General features: G+C 37.0%; 1 protein-coding gene across 1 annotated transcript; it reads left to right on the top strand.

The window, feature by feature from the left end:
* The first annotated feature begins 1,080 nt into the window (after positions 1-1,080).
* On the top strand, positions 1,081-13,357 carry LOC101627239 (guanylate-binding protein 4-like). The gene is made up of 10 exons (XM_012722160.1): positions 1,081-1,270; positions 3,094-3,221; positions 5,117-5,226; positions 5,415-5,611; positions 6,939-7,184; positions 8,029-8,309; positions 9,691-9,903; positions 10,903-11,005; positions 11,356-11,549; positions 12,349-13,357. Exons 1-10 carry the CDS (start codon positions 1,081-1,083, stop codon positions 12,589-12,591), a joined length of 1,905 nt encoding a protein of 634 aa, XP_012577614.1. The 3' UTR covers positions 12,592-13,357.
* Positions 13,358-22,526: the final 9,169 nt, after the last annotated feature.

The following is a 22,526-nucleotide window of genomic DNA, read 5'->3' as shown; positions in this document are numbered from 1 at the left end:
CACATGATAGGAAAGTATGGGGACACATGAATGTTTAGCATTTCCTTGAAAACATACAGTGTTTGTCACAGTAGAAACTGCTCGCTGTCTGTTGATTTCGTTAATACCCAATCACTGAGATGAAGAGTTAAACTAGAACCTTGCCCACGTGCACGACTGTTACTAATGGATAGCTCCTAAATCACCATGACTAATCCTTCTCCGCCCTGTCCACCCATAAGCAAGAAATTACAATCAGGATGCATCATTTAATTCCTGTGACCATTACAATACTAGCCAGAGTCCTATACTGGATAGGGTTGCACTTTAAGTGTGTTTCATCATAATTCCTGTACCCATAACTTTTTCTAGCTACTATGGAGGCATGTGTTGAGAGAGTGCCATTCATTCTCTCTTCTTTTGCCTAAGATCACCCTTCTCCAACCTGTTCATGCTGCCATTGATTCACCAAGCCTGTCCTCATCACATTTGCTGACACATTCATTTTCTCATTCATGGAAAGGCCTTCCCAGACACCCCCATAGCTCTTCAGCCACCAATACTTCCTATGCCTATTACTTCATTGCTTTCCTTGAGCAAATACTATGTATAAATACATGTGTTTTGTCTTTTTTGCCTATTGTTACTTGTCTAATTCCCCACTCCTACCCCCTACCCACACACTAGAATTGAGGTCCATGAACAGATCCCAGCATATAGTAGGTATTCAAGAAGTATTTATGCATTGAGAGATTAACTGATTCCAGATGCTTATTATCTCCAGCACCCATTCTTCCTCCATTTTCTCCCCAAATGTTAGTGTTTTTAAAGTTTCATCATAACTGCTTAGTCTTGATATTTTCATTTAATCCACTTTATAAACCAAGTTCATTTAAGGATTCATCAATAAGATAAGGTGCATTAGGTCACTACACCAGTGTTGATGTACTCAGCTACAGAAGGTCTTTAGAAATATACATGTAGAAATTGAGATATACATTCCAGAGCAGAAAGCTGATATGGAAGTGGAGTGTGCAACCAGGAGCTCCGACCTGCAGAGCTCTTATTTTCTGGAGTTCTTCCTGTGGGTTACAGTTCACCATGGCACCTGGATCCATCATGATGGCCCCCATCTGTCTGGTGGAAAATGAGAAACAGCAGCTGAGGGTAAACCCAGAAGCACTGAACATTCTGGAGAAGATCTCAGAGCCGGTGGTGGTGGTGGCCATCGCAGGGCTGTGTCGCACAGGAAAGTCCTACCTAATGAACCGCCTGGCGGGACAGAACCATGGTGAGTGCTGCTCTGGGGAAAGGGATGTGGGCTGGGCAGCAGTGAGGACACAGGCTGATGGCACTCCCTTTAGGGTCATTTAGGAAAAGTTTAGCACTTCCCAATAAGAACACTAATTATCATCACTAAATGTATCACCTCACCCACATCTGCCTCAATTCTCCCTTTCCTAAACTTTATCAAAGGATACCTCATTAATTTAATCTCAGCTGCTCTTATCTGCTCAGTAGCTCAGGTCCAGCAAGTATTCCCTTACTTGTTCTAACATCATTTTTTCCCTAAATTAGGATCATTTCAAGTAACACAAAAATATTGCTCAATAGGACTTCATTTTCCAAAATGGATGGAAGATGAATAGATAATTGAAACCCAATATATTCTATTTAAATGAGACCATCATAAAGCATTTTTGCATCATTTGATAGCAAAATTTGTTCAACTATACCCCCTTCCCATTCTCTATTTGGTATTACCGAATGTGCAAACTATAGCATAAGGAGATGGCTGCATAAACATATATTTGAATGATAAAGTTAGTAAATATAAACTGATAAGTTCTATCATCACAGTCCAGATGTAGAAACAAAACATCAAAACATACTAGAGTTTAAAACATTTATATTTTCATAGTGTATTTTTTCACTTTTCATTTTTAAAATTAGTTTCATAATCTGCATATACATTTCTCAAAAATAGTTTACCTTTATATAAAGGGAATTACATTTCTGGTGTTCTTGCTTCTAATGCTCAACAAGAAGTTTATAGTAAAGTGCCTAGGGTTTGTCATAGGTATGTTATTTATTTATTTTTACCACACTAGTATCCAAAAATACCACAATTTATGTATTGATTTTTTTTTGTTCACTTTATGAATGGACCTGTATTTAGGTCCTTTGTGATATTTCATGAAGTAGAAATGTTGGTTCATATATATGCTTGTATATCATATGTGTGTGTATGAATACACATATAGATACAGATAGAAGTATATATACATATATACTTTGAGCCATTCTAGATATTAACAGCTTTTCAAACTTTATATGCAATTTTTACACATATTAGGTAACAGCAACTGAGAATTATCCACATCCCCCAAAAAATCAGGTACAAAAACTGTTTATTGCTGATTTAGTGACCCTTTATTTATATATACTATGCATTTACTGACCTCACTTTGTATCATTTGATATATTTGCCATAATTACTTTCTATTTACATTCTTAATTCATGAACTCTATTATAACTTATTGCTTCCTTTGGTTCTCCCTATTTTTCAATCTCCAAAAGAGGAAGTTTGTGGCTGGGGGACAGAAAGTGGAGGGCCTGCACCATGGAAGCCTTGATAGTGGATGGGTGTGGTAACATACACCTGATGAGCTGTGTGAATCTGCATCCTCTGAATCATATATGGTGTTCAATATATTGTTACCTCAATAAAATAATTTTTAATTCTAAAAACATTTAAAATAAACTAATTCACATAATTCAGTAATGTGACATAGTTTTAGTCAGTAATGGCATGACATGAACCAGGAATACAAAAGCCTTCTTGAGAATTTCCTTAATGTGTATAAAGTTGGGTTGCTTGCCCTTGTTGAAAGAGTAGAAGTTTAACTCCCAAACAGGGGTCAATTACAGGCCCTTCTCTTTCTTCTATTTGACATTTTCTACTGTGCAAGCTATAACCTATAGATAGTTACATAAAATATACATATATAATATATTTAATCAATATAAATTGATAAGCTAGGGACTACAAGGTAAAACCAGTGGGCATCCTGCACCTATTATCAATAACACTTTCTCCTCTTCCACTTCAGGTTTCCCTCTGGGCTCCACTGTGCAGTCCAAAACCAAGGGCATCTGGATGTGGTGTGTGCCCCACCCCTCCAAGCCAGACCACACTCTGGTCCTTCTGGACACTGAGGGCCTGGGGGATGTGGAAAAGGTGAGGCAGAATATCTTCTTGCTCTTGATACCCTACTTACATTTCACTTTGCCACCTCAATTCAGTTTTTACCATATTCCTTTAAACAATGAAGTTAAATTCTGTTTCTTGAATTTGCTTCCTTTAAAGATTAGCATTTTACTTATTAGGAATAACCCTTGTTTTAAACACTGCACTGAAGGATACTGGTCAAAAACTTGCCAGGTTGCTGAATTGAGGCTTTTGTGTTAAGTACTATAGGTACCACAGTGAAGGAACAAAACTCAAAGAGTCTAGTTAGGGAGATAAGAAATAGGCAGGCTATCAGAACAAGGCACAATAGACTGTTCTATTGTGGCAGGGGTGGGGGCTGGGTAATTAATGGGATTGAGAATAGGAACCATGAAAATAGGAGGTCAGTGAAATAGACTATAAAACAACCCCAGAACTGCTAAGCCAGGACTCCTTATTAGGTTTTAGTACAATTCTCTGAGGTTTGAGTTTGAATTCTTCACTAATTTACATAAAAACATGACCCACCAAAAATTGAATAATTTCAATGTTATTGTTTTAGTCTAAGCTCAAAATAATTTTTTTCCTTGCTTATGTAAGTGAGATTCCAAATTATAGTAGTAGCAGTGGCTCTTTGACTTCTATTACTATCAAAAAAGTGTGAGGGAATAAACTCAGAAGTTCTGAATATAAGTATTTCATCATAAATATACTCAATAAGTACCTAAATATAAATTCACAACAATCTACTGATTCTGAAGACATTGTGGCTTTCATAGACCTTCTTTGTATCTAATAGCATTTATCAATGTAACAAAACACACCCAATTATAGGTAATAGCTGCAGAACTATTGTTATCCTTGCAAATTACAGTGTATTTGAGTGTTACCTGATTCTATGAAAGTCACTGTAACAGTCCTAAATACCACTACAGCCATGTCATCTACTGCCAAACAAATAACCAACCACTACAGTCTAATGAAAACCTTTGTGGCCCTCCCTGGTGGCGCAGTGGGTTAAAGCACAGCACTAAGAAGCTAAAGCCACTTCCTCATGAGTTCAATCCCCACCTGCCCCGGAGGTGATCCACATGGTGTGGCAGACCTCTCCTGACCCGCCCGCTGCTCCCCTCAGCAGTGTACTCCATCAGTCTACCTGTTCTGCTCCCCACTCTGTCTCTGGTTAATCCTCTCACTGGCCCTGCACCTCTGGCCTGTACCCCAGTTCTGTATGCATAATAAATCTTTATTAAAAAAAAAAAACCTTTGTAATACCTATGTCTGCATTCTGACAACAGTTGTCTTCTTTTGTTGCTCTACCTCATAGTTCATTAATCTTCACAATTCTACATTCTGTCAATGCTTAAATCAATGCTATTATTCTACTGAAACATGAATGCTATTTAGTCTGAATCAAAGAATACTTTTTCTGGTTTGTTAAAATCCCACTTAGTCTTGAATATGTGGTCATCGTAATTTCATTTGCAGGCCGCCATGTATACCTGCTCCTCTAGAAATGCATCTACTTGAGGCAGGTACTTTATAGTCACATAAATAAATGCATGATAGTGATACTGATACTCTGCAGATGTGCAGTGAATAATTGTGCCCCTATTAGAGCCAATGACTAAAAAAAAATTACACAAGCATCATTGCTTATTGCTATGTCTATTTAAAACTTGACACACACAAATAGTGGCATTCATTGCTAGTTAATCACAAAAGTATCTCAGACCATGAGAGGAATATATATAGATACAAAACTGAGGTTTCAGTTCAGAACTGTTCTCAAAATTTACGACTTTTACACTACTATTTAGCAACAACACAAATGGCATCATGAGTGAAGAATTTACTGATGAAAGGAAAGTAAGCTCTTACTTCCTAATTAATGCACTCTCTAGGGTGACCCCAAGAATGACTCGTGGATCTTCACACTGGCTGTGCTACTCAGCAGCGTGTTTGTCTACAACAGCATTGGCACCATCAACCACCAGGCCCTGGAACAGCTGCAGTATCCTTCTTGAGCAAAACTGTCATGCATTATCAGTGTGTAGATATTGCACTCACTTTTTTCCCATAATTCAGTTCCATGGAGAAGTGGGAAAAGGGAGACAAATAGGAATGCTTATAAAACAGTTTTAGGAGTGAGATCTGGAAGTTTTGTCAAAGGACCTTTCTCTTTCCTTAGCTAAGGTTCAGCTACGTGACTGAACTAGCAGAGCTCATCAGGACAAAATCATCTCCCAGCTCTGATGAAATACATCACTCATCTGAATTTGTGAGTTTCTTTCCAGACTTTGTTTGGGCTGTCCGTGATTTCACACTGGAGCTAGAGTTAGATGGTCGCCTCATCACTGAAGACGAGTACCTGGAGAATGCCTTGAAGTTGATTAAAGGTATAGAGAATGTCCTGGTGATGGAAGGTTCAGTGGAGGTGGAATGGACTAAGCTCTGTCATTCAACTGTTGAGATGAATCTTTACTTGACTTTGGATTGTCACTTATGATATTAGTTGGTGTATGATTAGTGGGTATGGAGTCAATCATTAGTACTGAGAAAATTCTGGTGGTCAAGTTTAAATTCACCAAGGAAACTTAGAATCCATGATTGGAACAAATCATTTCAGAAAAAATTGATTCCTTGAAAGTTCATAATTACAACCAGTGTTCAAGCTTCCTATATCCCAAATATCTTTCATACTTATTCAGTTTAAGTGTTCCTCCACTCCTCTTTAGAGAAAAAAAAATCTCCATTATATTCGAAGTAGGTAAATCCAGAAGCACAAAAATATCAAATTACCAAGCTTTGACATATATTTCATGCAATTTATTTTACTAGCTTACATAATTACATATAAATAGTTTTATACTTGAAGTTTCCCAAAAATCATTAACTTATTTCTCCAGTGAGGCTGTCCAACCTTTTTGGATTCTCATAGAACATGCTCTTTATTGTATAGCTTTACATTTTGTGTAGTCATGTTAATATAAATATTCATTATTAATTGTACTTAGCAGAAAAGATAATAGGTGTTACCTAAAATCTATATTCATTTTGATTTATTTATCATTTATTTATTCACTCAACAAATATTTCTTTGATGGTTGACACATATCCATAAACCCTCTGGATGACATTATCACATTCAATATAATTTGGAATAGAGAACTGGTGAGGCCTCCAAATTCCAAGGCTTACATTTGATATTTTACTGCTCTGTTAAAAGCAATTTTATACATACTTCAACTTGTTTCGTTGGTTATTTATTTATGCAGTGCTGATTTTATAAAGGTTTTCCTTACTTTCCTGTTTATCAACAGGCCCCCTACATGATATTTTTCCAGAAATATCATACATGTCTTTATCAATGCCCATAATTTACTGAGATACTATATATCAAGACTAACAAATTATCAGAAAAATAGTTATGAAAACTTTTTGCATTAAACTATCATTCAACAAATGTAATAAAACCAACCACTGCATACCATCAAGTACTAAAGAAAAAAACTCATGAGTTTCTTAATTTAGGATGGAAGCCTCCCTCATCCCTTTATTCTGTGTTCTGTATAAAGAAAAGATTCTTCATATCTTGTGTAGAATTATATAAGGTTGATTTTCATATAATCAAAGATGGATCACAGATTCCTCAAATGAAAGTAGTCAGCCAGCCCCTACATGGAAGACATTCATTCAGTGACTATTATTTTTCCACTCATAAAGGAAATATTCCCCAAATCCAAATGTCCAACCTGCCTAGAGAGTCTATCAGGAAGTTCTTTCCAAAACGGAAGTGCTTTGTCTTTGATCGGCCTACAAGTGACAAAAAACTGTTACACTGCATGGAGAAAGTGTCAGAAAGTCAACTGGATCTGAATTTCCAAAAGCAATCCCGAAAATTCTGTTCCTATATCTTCACACATGCAGAAGCCAAGACCCTAAGGGAGGGGATCACTGTGCCTGGAAATGGTGAGTCTCGTTACAACATGTCTCTGTGGCTCAGTGTGTGGATGACACCCACTGCTCCCTGGGCTTGTTGGTGCTGTTGTCTTTCTCTATGTGCTACCAAAAGGCAGGTGTTATGCCACATATAGAAATTCATGTACTCACTAAAATTTCCTTTTAAAAGGGTTAAATGACTCTTTCAGTGTCTCATGAAATAATGACATTAGCACTGGCTGCTGTTAAGAACAAAAATCTGTGTGAAGATGAGTTGATTGGAAAAGTCTTATTTGGTGAGGAGACACAAGATGTTCTGTGAATTGACACAGAACATAAATAGCAGTATATGAATCTCTGAATGCTCTTTTAGAGTTTGAGAAACTGTTTAAATATAATCTTATGTCATGGACAGGACACCTGAGCAGACACACTGTGTCTGTGTTCAGATGGACCCATGCCTGAGGAAAGCGTGTGGCAGTGGCTTGAAATTCATATGATTTTTTATAAGTGGGATTTATTTTCATATGGAAAGTGTGAAAATTATGTACTTAACTATAAAATAAGCACTTCTTAATTTTATTTCAATGAGTAAAGTTTTCCTGATCATCATTGATTACATAGGTTGATTTCATTAACTTATGATTGTAACATGGTAAAACAGCCAACCAAAAAAAAGTAAACAATACAGCAACATTATAACTAGGATGTTGATTCATAGAAGACAAAAGAAGATAAAGCAATGATGAAGACGAGGTTGAAGATAAAGCTAAGATGAAAGTCAAGATATTTCAATAAAGTTTTTGTGATTTTTACAATGTTGGCCTCAAAAGCTGTGAATTCTTTTTATCTCCTAAATATCATTGACATTCAGGGCTGGGAACTCTCATTGTGATCTACGTGGACACCATCAATAGTGGAAGTATTCCTTGTTTGGAGAATGCAGTGACAACTCTGGCCCAGCTTAAGAACTCAGAGGCTGTGCAGAAGGCAGCCGACCACTACAGCCAGCAGATGGCCCAGAGAGTGCAGTTCCCCACGGACACACTCCAGGAGCTGTTAGACCTGCATGCAGCCTGTGAGAGGGAGGCCATCGCCATCTTCATGGAGCACTCCTTCAAGGATGACAAGTGGGAGTTCCAGAAAATGCTTGTGGTAATAGGTCTAAGCCTTCATTTACCCTTATTTCTGTGTTTCCAGAGTGAGACTTATTCACCCTGCTCGGCCCTACATTTGATGTGCTCTCCGTGTAGAAGGATCTTGATGCAGTCCTTCCTATTTCTAAAAGATTGACTATTATTCCTATTATGAGAAAACATCTCAACATGAGCTTGGCATCTTAAAACATTTGATTAGCTCACAGTTCTTCTTGTCAGATCCCTGTAAAAGATAGTATCAGCCCCATTTATGTACAAGTAGAAAACAAGTTTCAAATGGGCTTATTTTACCATCTGAAGGCACTGGGATCCACACCTCATTTAATCCACCAAGAGCACATGCCATCCTTCTCTTGTTCTCAATTTTTACATGTCTGCCTTCTCTGCCCTAACCTACAGAAAAATGCTTTTAGGCGACTCAAATGATTAGGTAATGATCTACTGGTACTCTCTTTTCCTTAAAGTCTATTTTATTTACATACCCAACTAACAAGATTAATATTCACAATCCCAGAGAGAACGCAGAGTGTAAACATCAGAGAGGTGACTCTTGGGGGGCGGGGGGGTCATAATAACGCCCCTTAGCCAGGGCACCATTACTGCAAGTTTGCCTTTGAGTTTCCTATTGGTCATTGGACAAATCACAAATATCACTTTGTACATATAGAAAGAAGGATTGAAAACTACTATCAGACAAACAAGTTCTCTTCCTAATATTTATGCACACAAGCAGTTATTGAAAGAATTTATGACAGGTTCAGAACTCTGTTCAGCAGCTACTTACTAACTTAATAATGAGTAGTTGATGCTATGCATAAATAGAGAAAGTTAGCATCCCTTCATCCAATAACATTCCATAGTTTATTCTTGATAGATGGAACATTTTTAATTCTACAATCTATAGTGAACCACTCATGACATGATATTGCACATATATAGTGCTCAAGGGTTAGAACATAAAAGATCTCATAAAAGAAAAAAATTCATAAATATGTAAGATGACAAATATTAACTAGAGTTATGTTGTGATCATTGTGCAGTGTCAGCAAATATAAAATTATTTTGAACAAATAAAACTAGTAAAATATTTTATATCAGTTGTATCTTAATTAAGAAAATAATTGGTAGCTGGTAGTTCATGACTAGCAACCCCATCATTTCAAAGGTAATGACTTCAATCCACAGGAGATGAGGGACTTTGAACAAGTTATGAACTGAATTAATCAGAACTATGGCTAACAAGTCTCCTAACTCCTGGTCATTCCATGTTTTGTCCACTCTGAGGTCACTAGGCTGCTTCTTCCAGAAGGACCACAGATAGACTTTCCCTCCTAACAACTTTTTTTTTTTTTTTGCATTTTTCTATTTTCCACTGGCAGGAAACCATAGAGAAAAAGAAGGAGGATTTCTTACTGCAGAATGAAGATGCATCTCTCAAATATTGCCAGGCTGAGCTTAGGAAGCTTTCAGAATCCTTGAGGGAAAGCGTCTCCAGAGGAACTTTCTCTGTGCCGGGAGGACACAGTCTCTACTTAGAAGCAAAGAACAAAATTGAGCAGGACTACGAGCTGGTGCCCAGGAAAGGAGTTAAGGTGAGAAATAAACAGAGCTGAGAAGAGCATACTCAGTGGTAGGGACTAAGACTACTGCCATAATTACATAGGTAAAGGAAAACACAGATAGCTCATATTAGCTTTTACATTCAAATTATTTATATATTCTTTAAAAAATGGAAACATTTCTTCCCAAATATAAGATTTACTATCAGGAATCTAGATGAGAAAGACCATTCCTTTCACTTTGTAAACAGTGTAAATGTTTCTGTGCTGCCTATAGGGACTATATAATGACAGACACAAAACTCTTCTCAAGAAGTTTAACTTTTACAGAGAATTACAAATATATAATTGATTGGATATAACAGTTATTACAAAGATATACATTGAGGGATGATGATAGTGATGGTTTTGATGATGACTGATGATTGACATATTTTGAGCACTCACTAAATCATGTTGGATTATCAATTTAATACTGAGATAATGTGAAATAGCTACTACTTTAATGAACTAAGCACCTCACTATAAAATTGAAGATATTTATGCAACGAGAAGTTAATAACTCAATGCAAATGCACAGCTATCAAATGGTAGAGCTGGTAGGGAAACTTTGGTACCTGGCAGTCATTCAAATCTCAGAATGAACTTTAGGGAGCATCCCTGGAAGAACAAATAGGCTACATGTCTTTGTGTCAAAAAATAAGATAAATGTAGGAAAAAATGTACACCAATTAAAAGGGAAAGATTCACAGACACTGCAAACAATTGACACTTTGTACTTGTAAACAGGATATAAATCTGGTTGTCTCTAACCTGGGAAGGTGGCTTGCTTGCAAGAAGAAACTATAGAATTAAAATGTGAGTTCCTCTGGCTGGTATTTTGTGACCAGTGAAGGAAAAGAACCAGTGGAGACCCTCAAATGGACAAAGAATTTACAGGATATTATTTATAGGTTCATTGAACAATAATTTCCCTAATATAAGACTAGCTCTTAGCTGCCTGACTAAGTCTTGCTCCTATTGTTTCCTCAGGCGAAGAAGGTTCTCCAGAGCTTCCTGCAGTCACAGGCACCAATAGAAGAATCCATCCTGCAGGCAGACAAAGCTCTCGCTGATGGGGAGAAGGCCATAGAAGGTATGGAGAAAGAAGGGAATGTCCTGCAGTGCATTGATATGGGTGAAAGTAAAACCTTCCTGAAACAACCAGCATCCTTTATTTCTGTGGGGGGAAATGATATATGTGAAATAAACCAGGTGGGTTTTGTTGTTCCTGCAACTAAACAGTGTCTTCCCATCACATTCTGACATATTTTCCTGGTGTGACTACCACTTGGTTTCAGATATCCCTCCCTGAAATTTTAAGGACTATTATCGACTATAATACATATGATAATTGTTAATAAGCTATTATAGTCTATTAGCTCAGAGGGTACAGATCTACATTACTGTTGTTTTTCTTCCCCCTACAAAACTGTTGTGGAACAGCTGAGCGGGCCAAGAAGGAGGCAGCTGAGCAGGAACGGGAGCTTCTAAAACAGAAAGAGAAGGAACAACAGCAATTCATAGAAGCTCAAAAGATAAGTTTTAAGGAAAACATAACCCAACTGCAAGAGAAGATGGAGAGAGAAAAAGATGAACTTCTTAGAGAGCAGAAAAAGATGCTGGATCATAAACTAAAGGTATTTCTGCATAGCCTGATCAGTGACTGAGGGCAACACTACAATTCCTCAGAAGGAAGAAAACAAAAAATTTAACTCTAATCATGACCTAGGTATAAAAGCAAAGGTATATGATTACTTGAAATAGTGAATAAACCTGGATCATGTGAAGACTTAAATATATAAGATCAATACCTTCTGTAGCATTTCATTTTTCAGAGTTCAGAAAATACCAAAGATTGTTTATATGATTATAGGATCAGATTCTGATCCCAAATTCAGTAGAACAGTAGTTTCAGAGTCCTTCATGATGCATAAAACCAATTTTATTGTAAATTGCTTGATTCATTCCATACAGATAAAATGTATAGAATGTACATGAATACATCTGGAGGACATTCTTACAAGCATTCTCTGTCCCAGCCTAGAGTGTGATAACTGTGTTCTGGAGAAATACAGCACTTCCCGTTATGTTAGAAAAGTCCTCATAGCTCCTCAGTGGAAGAAGCACTAGTGGAATTACATCTATATGTTCCCTCTCAAGTGTGTCATCGGACTTGAACACATGCTGGCATAGCTGCCGAGCCTGGCTCAATCCCAATACCTCCCCACTGCAGGGAGAGGTTTTCAGGGGTCTGAAGCACCTACAAGTCAAGGATACTCCAACTACCCAGCTCCAAACATAGGGATATACTGAACAAACTCATCAATATAGCACCTAATAGTGGGCAGTAGCAGGACATACTTAGCAGCTAAAACTGTTAAATAGAAAATACTGCTAATTGACATTTTCAACAGAAGACATCCTTCTTTTTTACAGATGCAAGAAGAACTACTTACTGAAGGGTTTACAAATAAATATGAGGAGATGAACAAAGAGGTAAATCAGCTAAGAGAAGCTGTTCAGCAAACTACAAGCAATAGATCTTCAGCAATCTCTGATGGCCTCATTAAGGCTGGTGGTGTATTAACTGCAGTACTACCTGGGCCTTTTAAGGTTCTTGGTGTAGGCATGACTGGCCTTGGAGCAGTCATGAAATCTGGTGGTTGTTGCACTCAATAAATTTGAAAGGTAAAAAGTCGTTACCATATTATACCAAGGGTTGACCTCTTAAAAACCCTTGAAATTCTAGTCCCTGACCTTTATTTAGAATTAAGTACTAGGATGTGATTGCAATGCTTCCCCAAGTCCATCATTCTAGTCCCTGACCTATATTCAGAATTAAGTATTAGGATGTGAACTGCAATGGTTCCCAAAGTCCATCATCACGTTTATCAAGGTGGCAAATTTCCAGGAAAATTTTGTTCATGGTAAACCCAACTTGTAGGGACTCTTTCCAGATTGCAACTCTTGGTTTAGAATGAAATGCTTGCAAGTCCATAAACTGCGCCTACTCTCTTGACTCAGGCTGTGCTAAAGGACACAATTGTCCTTACACAGTCATCTTACTCTTCCCTGATATTTCTTGCCCTGCTCCTCCTCACTGTTTCCTAACAGCCTGAGACTGAATGAGGTGCCTTCCTTTGAACTATGTTGTCCCACCTATGGGACAACTAATTATGATTTAAAATTACAATTTAAAATTTTTCTTTTGGGTTGTTTGAGCTTATTTTGATGAAATTATTGTAGTGAAACTATTTTTTGTTGGATCTTTGAACTTCTTTTCCTGTTTGGGCCTTTGTCAGCATAAGTGTCATGCTGTTGAGTGATTATCAAATGGGACATACAAAGAAGAATGTCAATATCAACATACATAAGATAATGCTTGAAAAATAGTAGTGCCTGTCTATATGATATGCAGATGATGCTTCCATCATTAAAATTGTGAAACTGAGAAGGCCTGTTTACAGTTGCCTTTTCTTCTCACCACGTAATGATACTCAATGGTCTTTTTGTCATTTGTTTTATTATTACTACAATGTCCACACACAAGCACCATGCAGCCCACAAATATATGTGAATAAATATATGAGCCACAACCCTTTAGACAGGGTCCCAAATTGCCATTTCCTGTTATATTGGCTGCTCTCTAGGGTGCTCAAAATAAAGAACTCAACCTTAAGAATTAATGCAGAAGTGGCCCCTCCCTGGTGGCGCAGCAGGTTAAAGCACAGCACTAAGATGCTAAAAAGCCACTTCCTCATGAGTTCAATTTCCGCCTGCCCCGGAGGTGACCACATGGCATGGCAGACCTCTCCTGGACCGCTCGATGCTCCCCTCAGCAGTGTACTTCGTCGATCTGCCTGTTCTGCTCCCCACTCTGTCTCTGTTGAAGCTTTTCGCACCCCTAAGCCTCTGGTCTGTACCCCAGTTCTGTATGCACAAATAAATTAATCTTAAAAAAAAAAAGAAATAATGCAGAAGAGACTCCAAGGTAGAAAGGACATAACCACCCATCTGAATATGTCGCCCTGTTTTCTCAGGGAAACCTGTCACTGCATGTTCTGTTGGCTCCTTAGGTTTTTTTCCCCATGAACAACATATCTTAACTCATAGGACAATTACAGTGGTTAAAATTGTAAATCAAATACTTCTATCCACAAATATCTTCTTTCCACCATAATACCTCTGTCTCTTCAAGTTTCTAATGTAATAAAATACACTTTTGATATAAGTAACAATTTAAGAAACAAGTTAAGGAAACTTGTCTCCTACCAGCTCTTACAAAAAAAAAAAAAAAACACTTAGTTTTTCACCATTAAATTTGACATTAGTTCTAGATTATTATGTTGAAATATGTTCCTTGTATTTCCATACTTTGAGATTTTATAAAATATTTATTTATTTATGCATACAGAACTAGGGTATAGGCCAGAGGTGCAGGGGTGTGGAGAGGACTCACCTGAGAGAGTGGAGAGCGGAACAGGCAGATTGAGGAAGTACACTGCTGAGGGGAGCATCGGGTGGGTCAGCAGAGGTCTGCCACCCCATGTGGGTCACCTCCCTGGCTGGGGATAGAACTCACACTGAAGTGCCTGAGGCTGGCTTCACAGTGGTGTGCTTTAACCTGCTGTGCCACAAGAGAAGGATCTTTGAGATTTTTAATCATTAATGGATGTTTAATCTTGCCTGAACTTTTCTTGCTCTGTGCTATTATCCACCATCAACATTCATTGGTAATCCTCTGTAAAAAACACCATATTTTCTATATCAAATACAATGAAGTAAGGAAAAAAAGTTAGAGATAGTGATGAACATTGTAATGTTCAATTTACAGTTGGTTTCTTATCTCTGCTCTATTTGAAGGATAAGATTCAATTCACTCTTGCCTATGTTTCCCCTTTCAAGGTTATTTTTTCCATTTGAGTAGGGAAAATGTAATAGGGAGAATTTATGTACATTACAGTGTATTATAAATATATATATATGTATTCACATGCAGATTTTGAAAAAAAAAAAACTCTAGTTTTCAACCTATGAACACGAAGTTTATTTCTTATTTACCCTACATTATACAGAATTCCCCAAAACATGTTCAGCTATTCCTGAAGCCAACTTCTTGGTTATCTTACATAAATAATATACATCATTGGTCAGGAACATAAGCAGCTGATTTATTGGCATTAATCCTATTGCAAAGCAGTTCTGCCCTACTTTCACTTTCAGTTATACTAATAATAACTTTGAAGAGTTCCATTTGGGCCATAAGATAAGTTAAAGCATTTTAATGAACCGTACACTAAAATGTTTTTGAAATGATGGGAAGAATTTGAATAAATCTGTTTTAGAAAATGCAGTTAAGCTAAAACAAAATATCCTTTTAGCATCAATATGTACTTTTAAATACATATTACTAAATTAACATGTATCAAATGTTCACACAGGCATTTATTCTAACACATTTCAATAGTTTATAAATTCATAGGTCAGAATGGAAGAAGGATTCTCTCATAGACTAGTCACTGTATGTTCACTGACATCATCCCATTGAGCTTGTGCTCTCTGCCAAGCTCTGTTCTAGGAGCTAGAGGTGTATCTGTGAACACAGGAGGTCCCTGCTCATGAACATGAATTTTAGCTAGTCATAGGGAAATATATATATTTATTGAGGTGATGTGGTGGAGAATAACAGCAGGTTTATAGTAGACCTCAATGACTAGATACCATTTCACTGAGATCAGTGGAATAAGTAGGAGCTCTTCATGCCAAAACTTGGTAAGTTAGCTCCTAAAGCAGAAAATGTGCACTAGCAGGAAGACCCTGCATGTTTTCAGCAATGAAAGAAAAAAGTCATACAAAAAAAAAAGTTATCTTTTCCAGAGAAATGAAAACGCTATCTATGCAGAAACATTTAAAATGCAATGGCAATTATTTAAAGAGTACTCGCCACTATTCATTTAATTTCAGGTAACTTGTTTATAGATGGAATCAGTAGAAACCCTTGAAAATCTTATGCTTTCTCCTTAATTTTTTTCCTTTCTAAAGCAAAGAGGAAGGGGAAGAAGAAACACAGCCTAACTTGAATATCACCTCTATTGCTTGTTTGATGAATTTGAGCAGGAATATTTTACCCTAACTCAACTCAACTTCTTTATTTTCACAGTCAAGTGGAGTCATGATTATTGTCATGTAACATCTGTAGTTGTTAGAAAATCATGAAATAAAGTTGCTATTTCTATTGCTATTCACACAGCAGACTTAGAAAAGCAGCCTAGTGAATGTCTTAACGAGACCAGTTTGATCAAGGTTTTGGTTCAATTATTTTTGAGCCTATGACTTTGGGCAAGACACTGAACATTTCTGTTCCTCAATGTCAATAAAATCTTTGACCTTTAGATATGTTGAGAGTTTTGTCATATGACTCAGGTAAAACAGGCACTTCTGAGTCTAGAAAACACAGTAATACATGGTACCTCTTCCTGACTACATTTAGTATTAAGTATCTGGTCATTGGTCAGGTGCTGGCTTTACCTGAATGTGTCACACATGGCTTTTCCTCAGTTATTGAATGTGTAAATGTGGATTACCTGGCCTATTGTTAGTGTAGCCATTTTTAAAAAGACAGCATGTGCATGTCACTTGTTCTTCTTCCAACTGTCCTATCTGATCTCTGAAAACCTCCCTCTATGAGCTCCTTCTAACTTTAAATTGGCACCTTTATGATTAAATCCAGAAGATGGTAAAGCCCTCATTCCAAGCCACCTTTCCTATCTGACAAACTTTGATATAAAACTCATCGGTACAAAATTGAAGAGCAACATAAGACAAATTACATATCATTGGCTGTTACTAAAAACAGGTGGAACAAAGAATGATTATAAATGAAATACAGAAGCCTAGAAGAAAATATTTCTTAAAATAGAGGATTTTTGATTATCAGGAGATAAAACATGTAAGCATTATATCTGTATTTCTATAATTTGAAAATAATTGACAACCACAAAAAAATACACTGTGACAAGAAGACTATTTGAAAACAAAAAACAAAAAAAAACAAAACACTACAGTCTCATAATGAAAAAGAAATACTGGTGATATCAAGGTATATAGTGATGCCAGGCTACTATTAATGACTTACGTGCAATAAGTTGCACCTATACTGAATTGAAATATTAAAAACCAACATAACCAAATTTGACTACAGAAATACCTGTTCTTATAGAAAGGGGTTTGCAGTATAGACAAGGAAGTTACTCTTTCATGTTACTGATGAATTAAAAACCATATCAGCAAAATGATCCTTACAAACAATGTAAAAGAATAAGAAATATGTGATAATCTTGAAAAGCAGTAAATGCTATTCAAGTATATGCACAGGTAGAGAGCAAGTGAGACACATGGTTGAAAATTCACATAATGTACACATCTGAACAAAAAGAAGGCTTCTTTCCATTGCACAATCCACAGCCAGTGTAAAACAGTTTTCCTCAAGGTCAATGGTTATCTGTGTTCCCGCTAGAGGACTGGACAGTACAAGTTGAATTACCAGCACCTTCCTTCCCATAGTTGCACCTACCTCACTTGAGGTAGCCCTTGTTTGATGAAATGCTCTACCTAAAAGTGTAAGCAAACTTCTCTCCTGTGCCTGAGAAGACACTGTCTTAGCCAAGACTGAAGAGAGGTTATGCCCCCAGATGTCAGAGAGCCTGGATCTCTGGCTTTCTAGTTGTTTAATTTCAAAACTGTTGGAGTCCAGTACCTTGGAGATTTCTCCTGGTGTAAAGCTGCCAATTGCTTTATTCAGTGACTGAGGAATTTTATTGACATGTAAATTTTAGAAAAGAACTCAATTTCTCAACCTATGAACACAAAGATTTTTCCCTTATTTACCCTACATTATACACAATCCACAAAAACAGATTCAGCTATCCCTAGAGACAACTTCTTGGTACCTCACATAAACAATACATATCATTGGCTAGGAGCATAGCAGCTAATTTCTTAGCATTCATTCTATTCCAAAGCAGCCCTGCCCTGCCCTACTTGCACTTTCAGTTGCACTTATAAAATCTCAAAAAGGTTTCAATTTACCTGCAAAAATAAGGCAAATGATTTTAAAGAAAGTTTTTAAATGGTCCAGCAAAAAATGTTTTTAAAAGACTGGAATAATTTGAATAAATTTATTCTAGAAAATATGAGTAAGAAAAAACAAATTAGATTTTCTCTACATATATAATTATTAAATAAGTTTTACTAAATTAACAAATAAGCCAAATTTTTATAAAAGCTTTTACTCTAATATACTTCAGAAGTTTATATATTCAAATAATCAAAATGGATGGCTTCTCTTATATACAGAATGATGTCACAAACGCATAGTTTGTTTTCTGTGCCAAGCTCTGCGAATACAAGAGTTCTCTCCTCTCATGAGCATGAATTTCAGGTAGTTCTAAGAAAAAATATCAAAGTGATGTGATGGAGAATAATCGAGTTCATGACAGACCTCAATGAGTAGATGCCATTTCACTGAGATCAGTGGAACAAGCAGGAGTCCTTCATGCTAAGGATTCAGATGCAGAAAATATGCACTAACACCTAAGGCAGGAAGAACATGCATATGTTCATCAACAAAAGATCCAAAAAAAATTCATATTTTCCAAAGAAATTGAAATGCTACTGTGCAGGAACATTAAAATGCAGTGGCAAGGAATTAAGAGTGCTCAATAATATTTGTTCAGTTTCAGATGCTAGCTCATAGGTGAAATCAGCAGAAATTCTTGAAATTCTCTTCCTTTCTGCTTTGCTATTTTTTTCCTTTCAGAAGCAAGGACGAAGAGGAGGAAGCACAGAATGGAAAGTTAATCAGAGTTTAACATCTGCCTGTGAGCTCTGTTATTGGTGAATTTGAGCAGGAATATTACTGACCTTCCCCCCCCCCTTCTTTATTTTCACAGAAAGTAGAAACAATGACACTTATTTTGCATACTATTCAGGAACAGTTAGGCCTGTAACATCTGTAGCTGTTAGTAAACCATGAAAAAATAAAGCTGCTACCTCTATTGCTATTCACTCAGCAAAGTTAAAAAAACAAGATAGTGAATTGTTAAGTAGGATAGTTTGGATCAAAAATGTTTTGATTCAGATTACTTTTGACCCTGTGATTTGGGCAGGACACTGAAAATTTCGATGCCTCAATGTCAATAAAATCACGAGGGTCATGCTTGTGAGATATGAGTCATGTGACTCAGGTAAAGCAGTCTGCACTGAACCTGCAACACAGAGTAATACATGGCACCCTCTTCTGACTGCCTCGATTATAAGTACTAGGTTCTGGGCGTTCCTGAGTTGGCAGACAAGTCTCTCTTTGAGGGACTTGGAGGAGACACAGTGAGTCAAAACATATAGAGACACTTGGAAGGGACACAGGGGTGAGAGAAATGTGGGAGGGCTGACAACTGCAGGCTTTTATTTACATTTGTACTTTGCTTTTGCTCCTTTCATCTAAGACTTGTCTGGCCCCTTTCAACCTTTTCATATGGTTCCCCTTTATAAGGGGTCAAGAAGATGCCTTTCAGTGTGGCAAGCCTTTGGGTCTCAGGTTCAGACCAACCCTGTTCAGTTGGAAATTTACCCATGTCCATGAAGGGACTGGTAACTTTTGGTAGATAACAATTGCACTTTCTTCTCTTCCCTCTCTATGTACAAATTTCTATTAAAGGTTGCCTACTCTAAGAGTTGATTTTTCTTCATGGGGAAGATGGCAGAATCCCTTCAAGAGTGCAGTCAGGGTCCCTCAAGTGTCATCAGTCTGCCCACTAACACATGCTTCTCAAGTTGACCTTCAAATGGGAAATATACTCATATCATGGATATTTTCTTAAAAAAAAAAAAAAAAGGAAGATTTTAGTTGAGAAATCATGTGAAACCCATGTAACTTGCTACTAGCACAGCTTCCAGAATTTCCTGTTTTGATTGTTGACTCACTGCTTTGTCCCCTGTATTTTCAGTTTCATATTACTCTAATATGAAATGGGAGATACACTCATATCATGGATATTTTCTTAAAAAAAAAAAAGGAAGATTTTAGTTGAGAAATCATGTAAAACCCATGTACTTGCTGCTAGCACAGCTTCCAGAATTTCCTGTTTTGATTGTTGACTCACTGCTTTGTCCCCTGTACTTTCAGTTTCATATTACTCTAAATCATTAAAAATTGCTTGTACTTTTAGTTACTTGGTCTCTGAGGGCAATCCAGAGATCCACATGACAGAGGGAGGGTAACATAAAAGTCCAGCCTCTAACCATCCAGTGAAAGGACACAGAAATCACTCTACCTCAACTGAGCAAAAAAAAAAGGTAAGATCTACTATTCCCTCACTAAGTCAAACTTTCTTTCCAGCTCCAAAGGAGCTTTTCTCTGGGAACTGGAGCCCAAGATGAGGTTGGGACAAAATGGAAAGGATTTTGATGTTCAGTTTGTTTTCCAAAACCTGAGAAGAACCAAGATAAACAGCAGCTAAGCCTAACATGGGACAAAAGAGGGGGGAAGTTATGAGGTGAAGGTATGTCCCAGCCGTGGCTAGTGCTGGTGAGGAGTTGGGCAGCAGCAGGTGCAACAGGTACTAAGAGGCTGAAATAAAAGTACCAGGAGTGTCTTTCTCTTTGCTAGCATTGCCGGTGCTGACTAAAGACTAACTACAATGCTTTGTGATGAAACTTGCCACGATGTGCCAACTCATTCTTTGCCCCTTGCAACTAGAACTGAACCTCACAACTTTACTAAACAGTTTTCTCTTTAAAAACTCTGTGGTGATGATACATCACAAAGGCAGCATCTTTGCATGAGCTCTCAGTGCTCTCCAGCAGGTTTGATCCGTCTTCTGGAACCTCCTCCCTGAGTTCCCTGTTTGGCACTAGCTACATTCATCACCTACTGTCTAACAGTTCTCTCTCTCTCCTTTTCACCTCCTTTTGCCCTTCTCCCCCTTCCCCACACCTCACCCTCATGCTTCTTTTTCTCTTTTACAAAAGGGGAAAAAAGAAAGAAAATAACTGAAAACTGAGTGTGGCTGGAAACATAAATATTTATTTACTTACTCCATCTCTAGCTCTCCTGATCTGTCTCCTGATCTTTTCAACACTATTTCATAGCCTTTTATTCACTTTCACTCACATATCTGCACAAGCATTATCTTAGGAACATTCAGTATTTGCAGTTATAACCTATAACTATGCAGTTATAATCCCATTTAGTTGGAGGCTAATTTAAAGGAAATTGATGGAGTTATAAGTTTAGGATCTCTTGCTTACACAAGTTCATAGCAAGACACTGGAAGAATCTCTGGATATGTGTTTCATATAGTCATATGTATATACTTTAAAAAATTTTAAAAGCATTGTTTGGAAGAATTTTAAATTTATACAAAGTAGTATCAGCTTCAACAAACAGCACTTTCTCTGGATATTTTTTTCTCTTCTTCAAATGTTTAGATAAATTCCAAATATCATATTCTTTTTACCCACAAATATTTGAGGTTTTAATCTAAAAGATTAGAACTTGTCTTAAAAATATAATCAGGGAACTCCATGGTGGTGCAATGGGTTAAAGCGCAGTACTCTGAAGCTATCCACAGCCACTTCAGCACAAGTTCAATCTCCAGCCAGGGAGCTGACCCACATGATTGTGGCAGACCTCTCCTGACCCACCCGCTGCTCCTCTCAGCAGTATTTTTCAGTTGGTCTCCCTATTCTGCTCCCCACTTGTTGCTGGTGAATCCTCTCACCCCTCCCCAAACCTCTGGTCTGTACCCCAGTTTTTGCATGCCTAAATAAATAAATCTTTAAAAAAATAACCACAATAATATCATCTATAAAAATTTGTAATAATAATTTTGAATACTATAAATAATCAAGACAATGTCAACTTTCTTTTGTTGCCTTTTCTAAAAAAAATAAAAATTGTAAGAAAAGTTTTAGATCTATAATAAAATAGAGAGAAAGATAGGGAGATTTTTATATAATCCTTGATCTTATACATATATGGTCTTCCTTGTTTTCAACATTTCAAGTAACCAAAATAATATCTTAAAACAACAAACAAAAAAACTAGGCTGAGCATTGTAGTCACCCAACGTCCAGGGTTTACTGAAGGGTTTGTTCTTACTGTTGCACATTCAGTGCATTTGGGGAAAAGTCAAATAACATGTATCCTTCATTACAATACCATACACAGTATTTTCACTACTCTAAAAATCCAAAAATCCTCTATCATAACACAGGTAACCACGAATTCTTTCACTGAGTTCACTGAGTTCTTTATGGCTTCCTCAGGAAGTCACGCAGTTGTGCTCTTAGAGTATGTGTGATTCTAGATTTTTTCCCCACGTATTTATATATCATAGGCCTTCTTTATAACTTAAGACCACTTAATAGTTCATTTCTTATGAGCACTGAATATTCTTCCATTGGGGAATGTAGTAAAGTTTATTTACTCATTTATCAGTTGAAGATCATCTGGTTGTTTCCCAGTTTTGGCAATTATGAATGAAGTTGCTATAAACATACATGTGCAGGTTTTTGTGATATTTGAAAAATTCAGTTCCATTTCTGGAACAGTA

This window comes from Condylura cristata, unplaced genomic scaffold (assembly GCF_000260355.1).
Source record: "Condylura cristata isolate star-nosed mole 26May11 unplaced genomic scaffold, ConCri1.0 scaffold00008, whole genome shotgun sequence".
NCBI lineage: Eukaryota > Metazoa > Chordata > Mammalia > Eulipotyphla > Talpidae > Condylura > Condylura cristata.
This window is presented reverse-complemented; position numbering and strand designations above follow the sequence as displayed.

Coding starts and splice junctions, on each gene's coding strand:
- LOC101627239 (XM_012722160.1), top strand. CDS start 1,081: ATGGCACCTGGATCCATCATGATGGCCCCCATCTGTCTGGTGGAAAAT. Junction 9,904..10,902: donor TGCCCAGGAAAGGAGTTAAG/GTGAGAAATAAA, acceptor TTGTTTCCTCAG/GCGAAGAAGGTTCTCCAGAG. Junction 11,550..12,348: donor TGCTGGATCATAAACTAAAG/GTATTTCTGCAT, acceptor TCTTTTTTACAG/ATGCAAGAAGAACTACTTAC.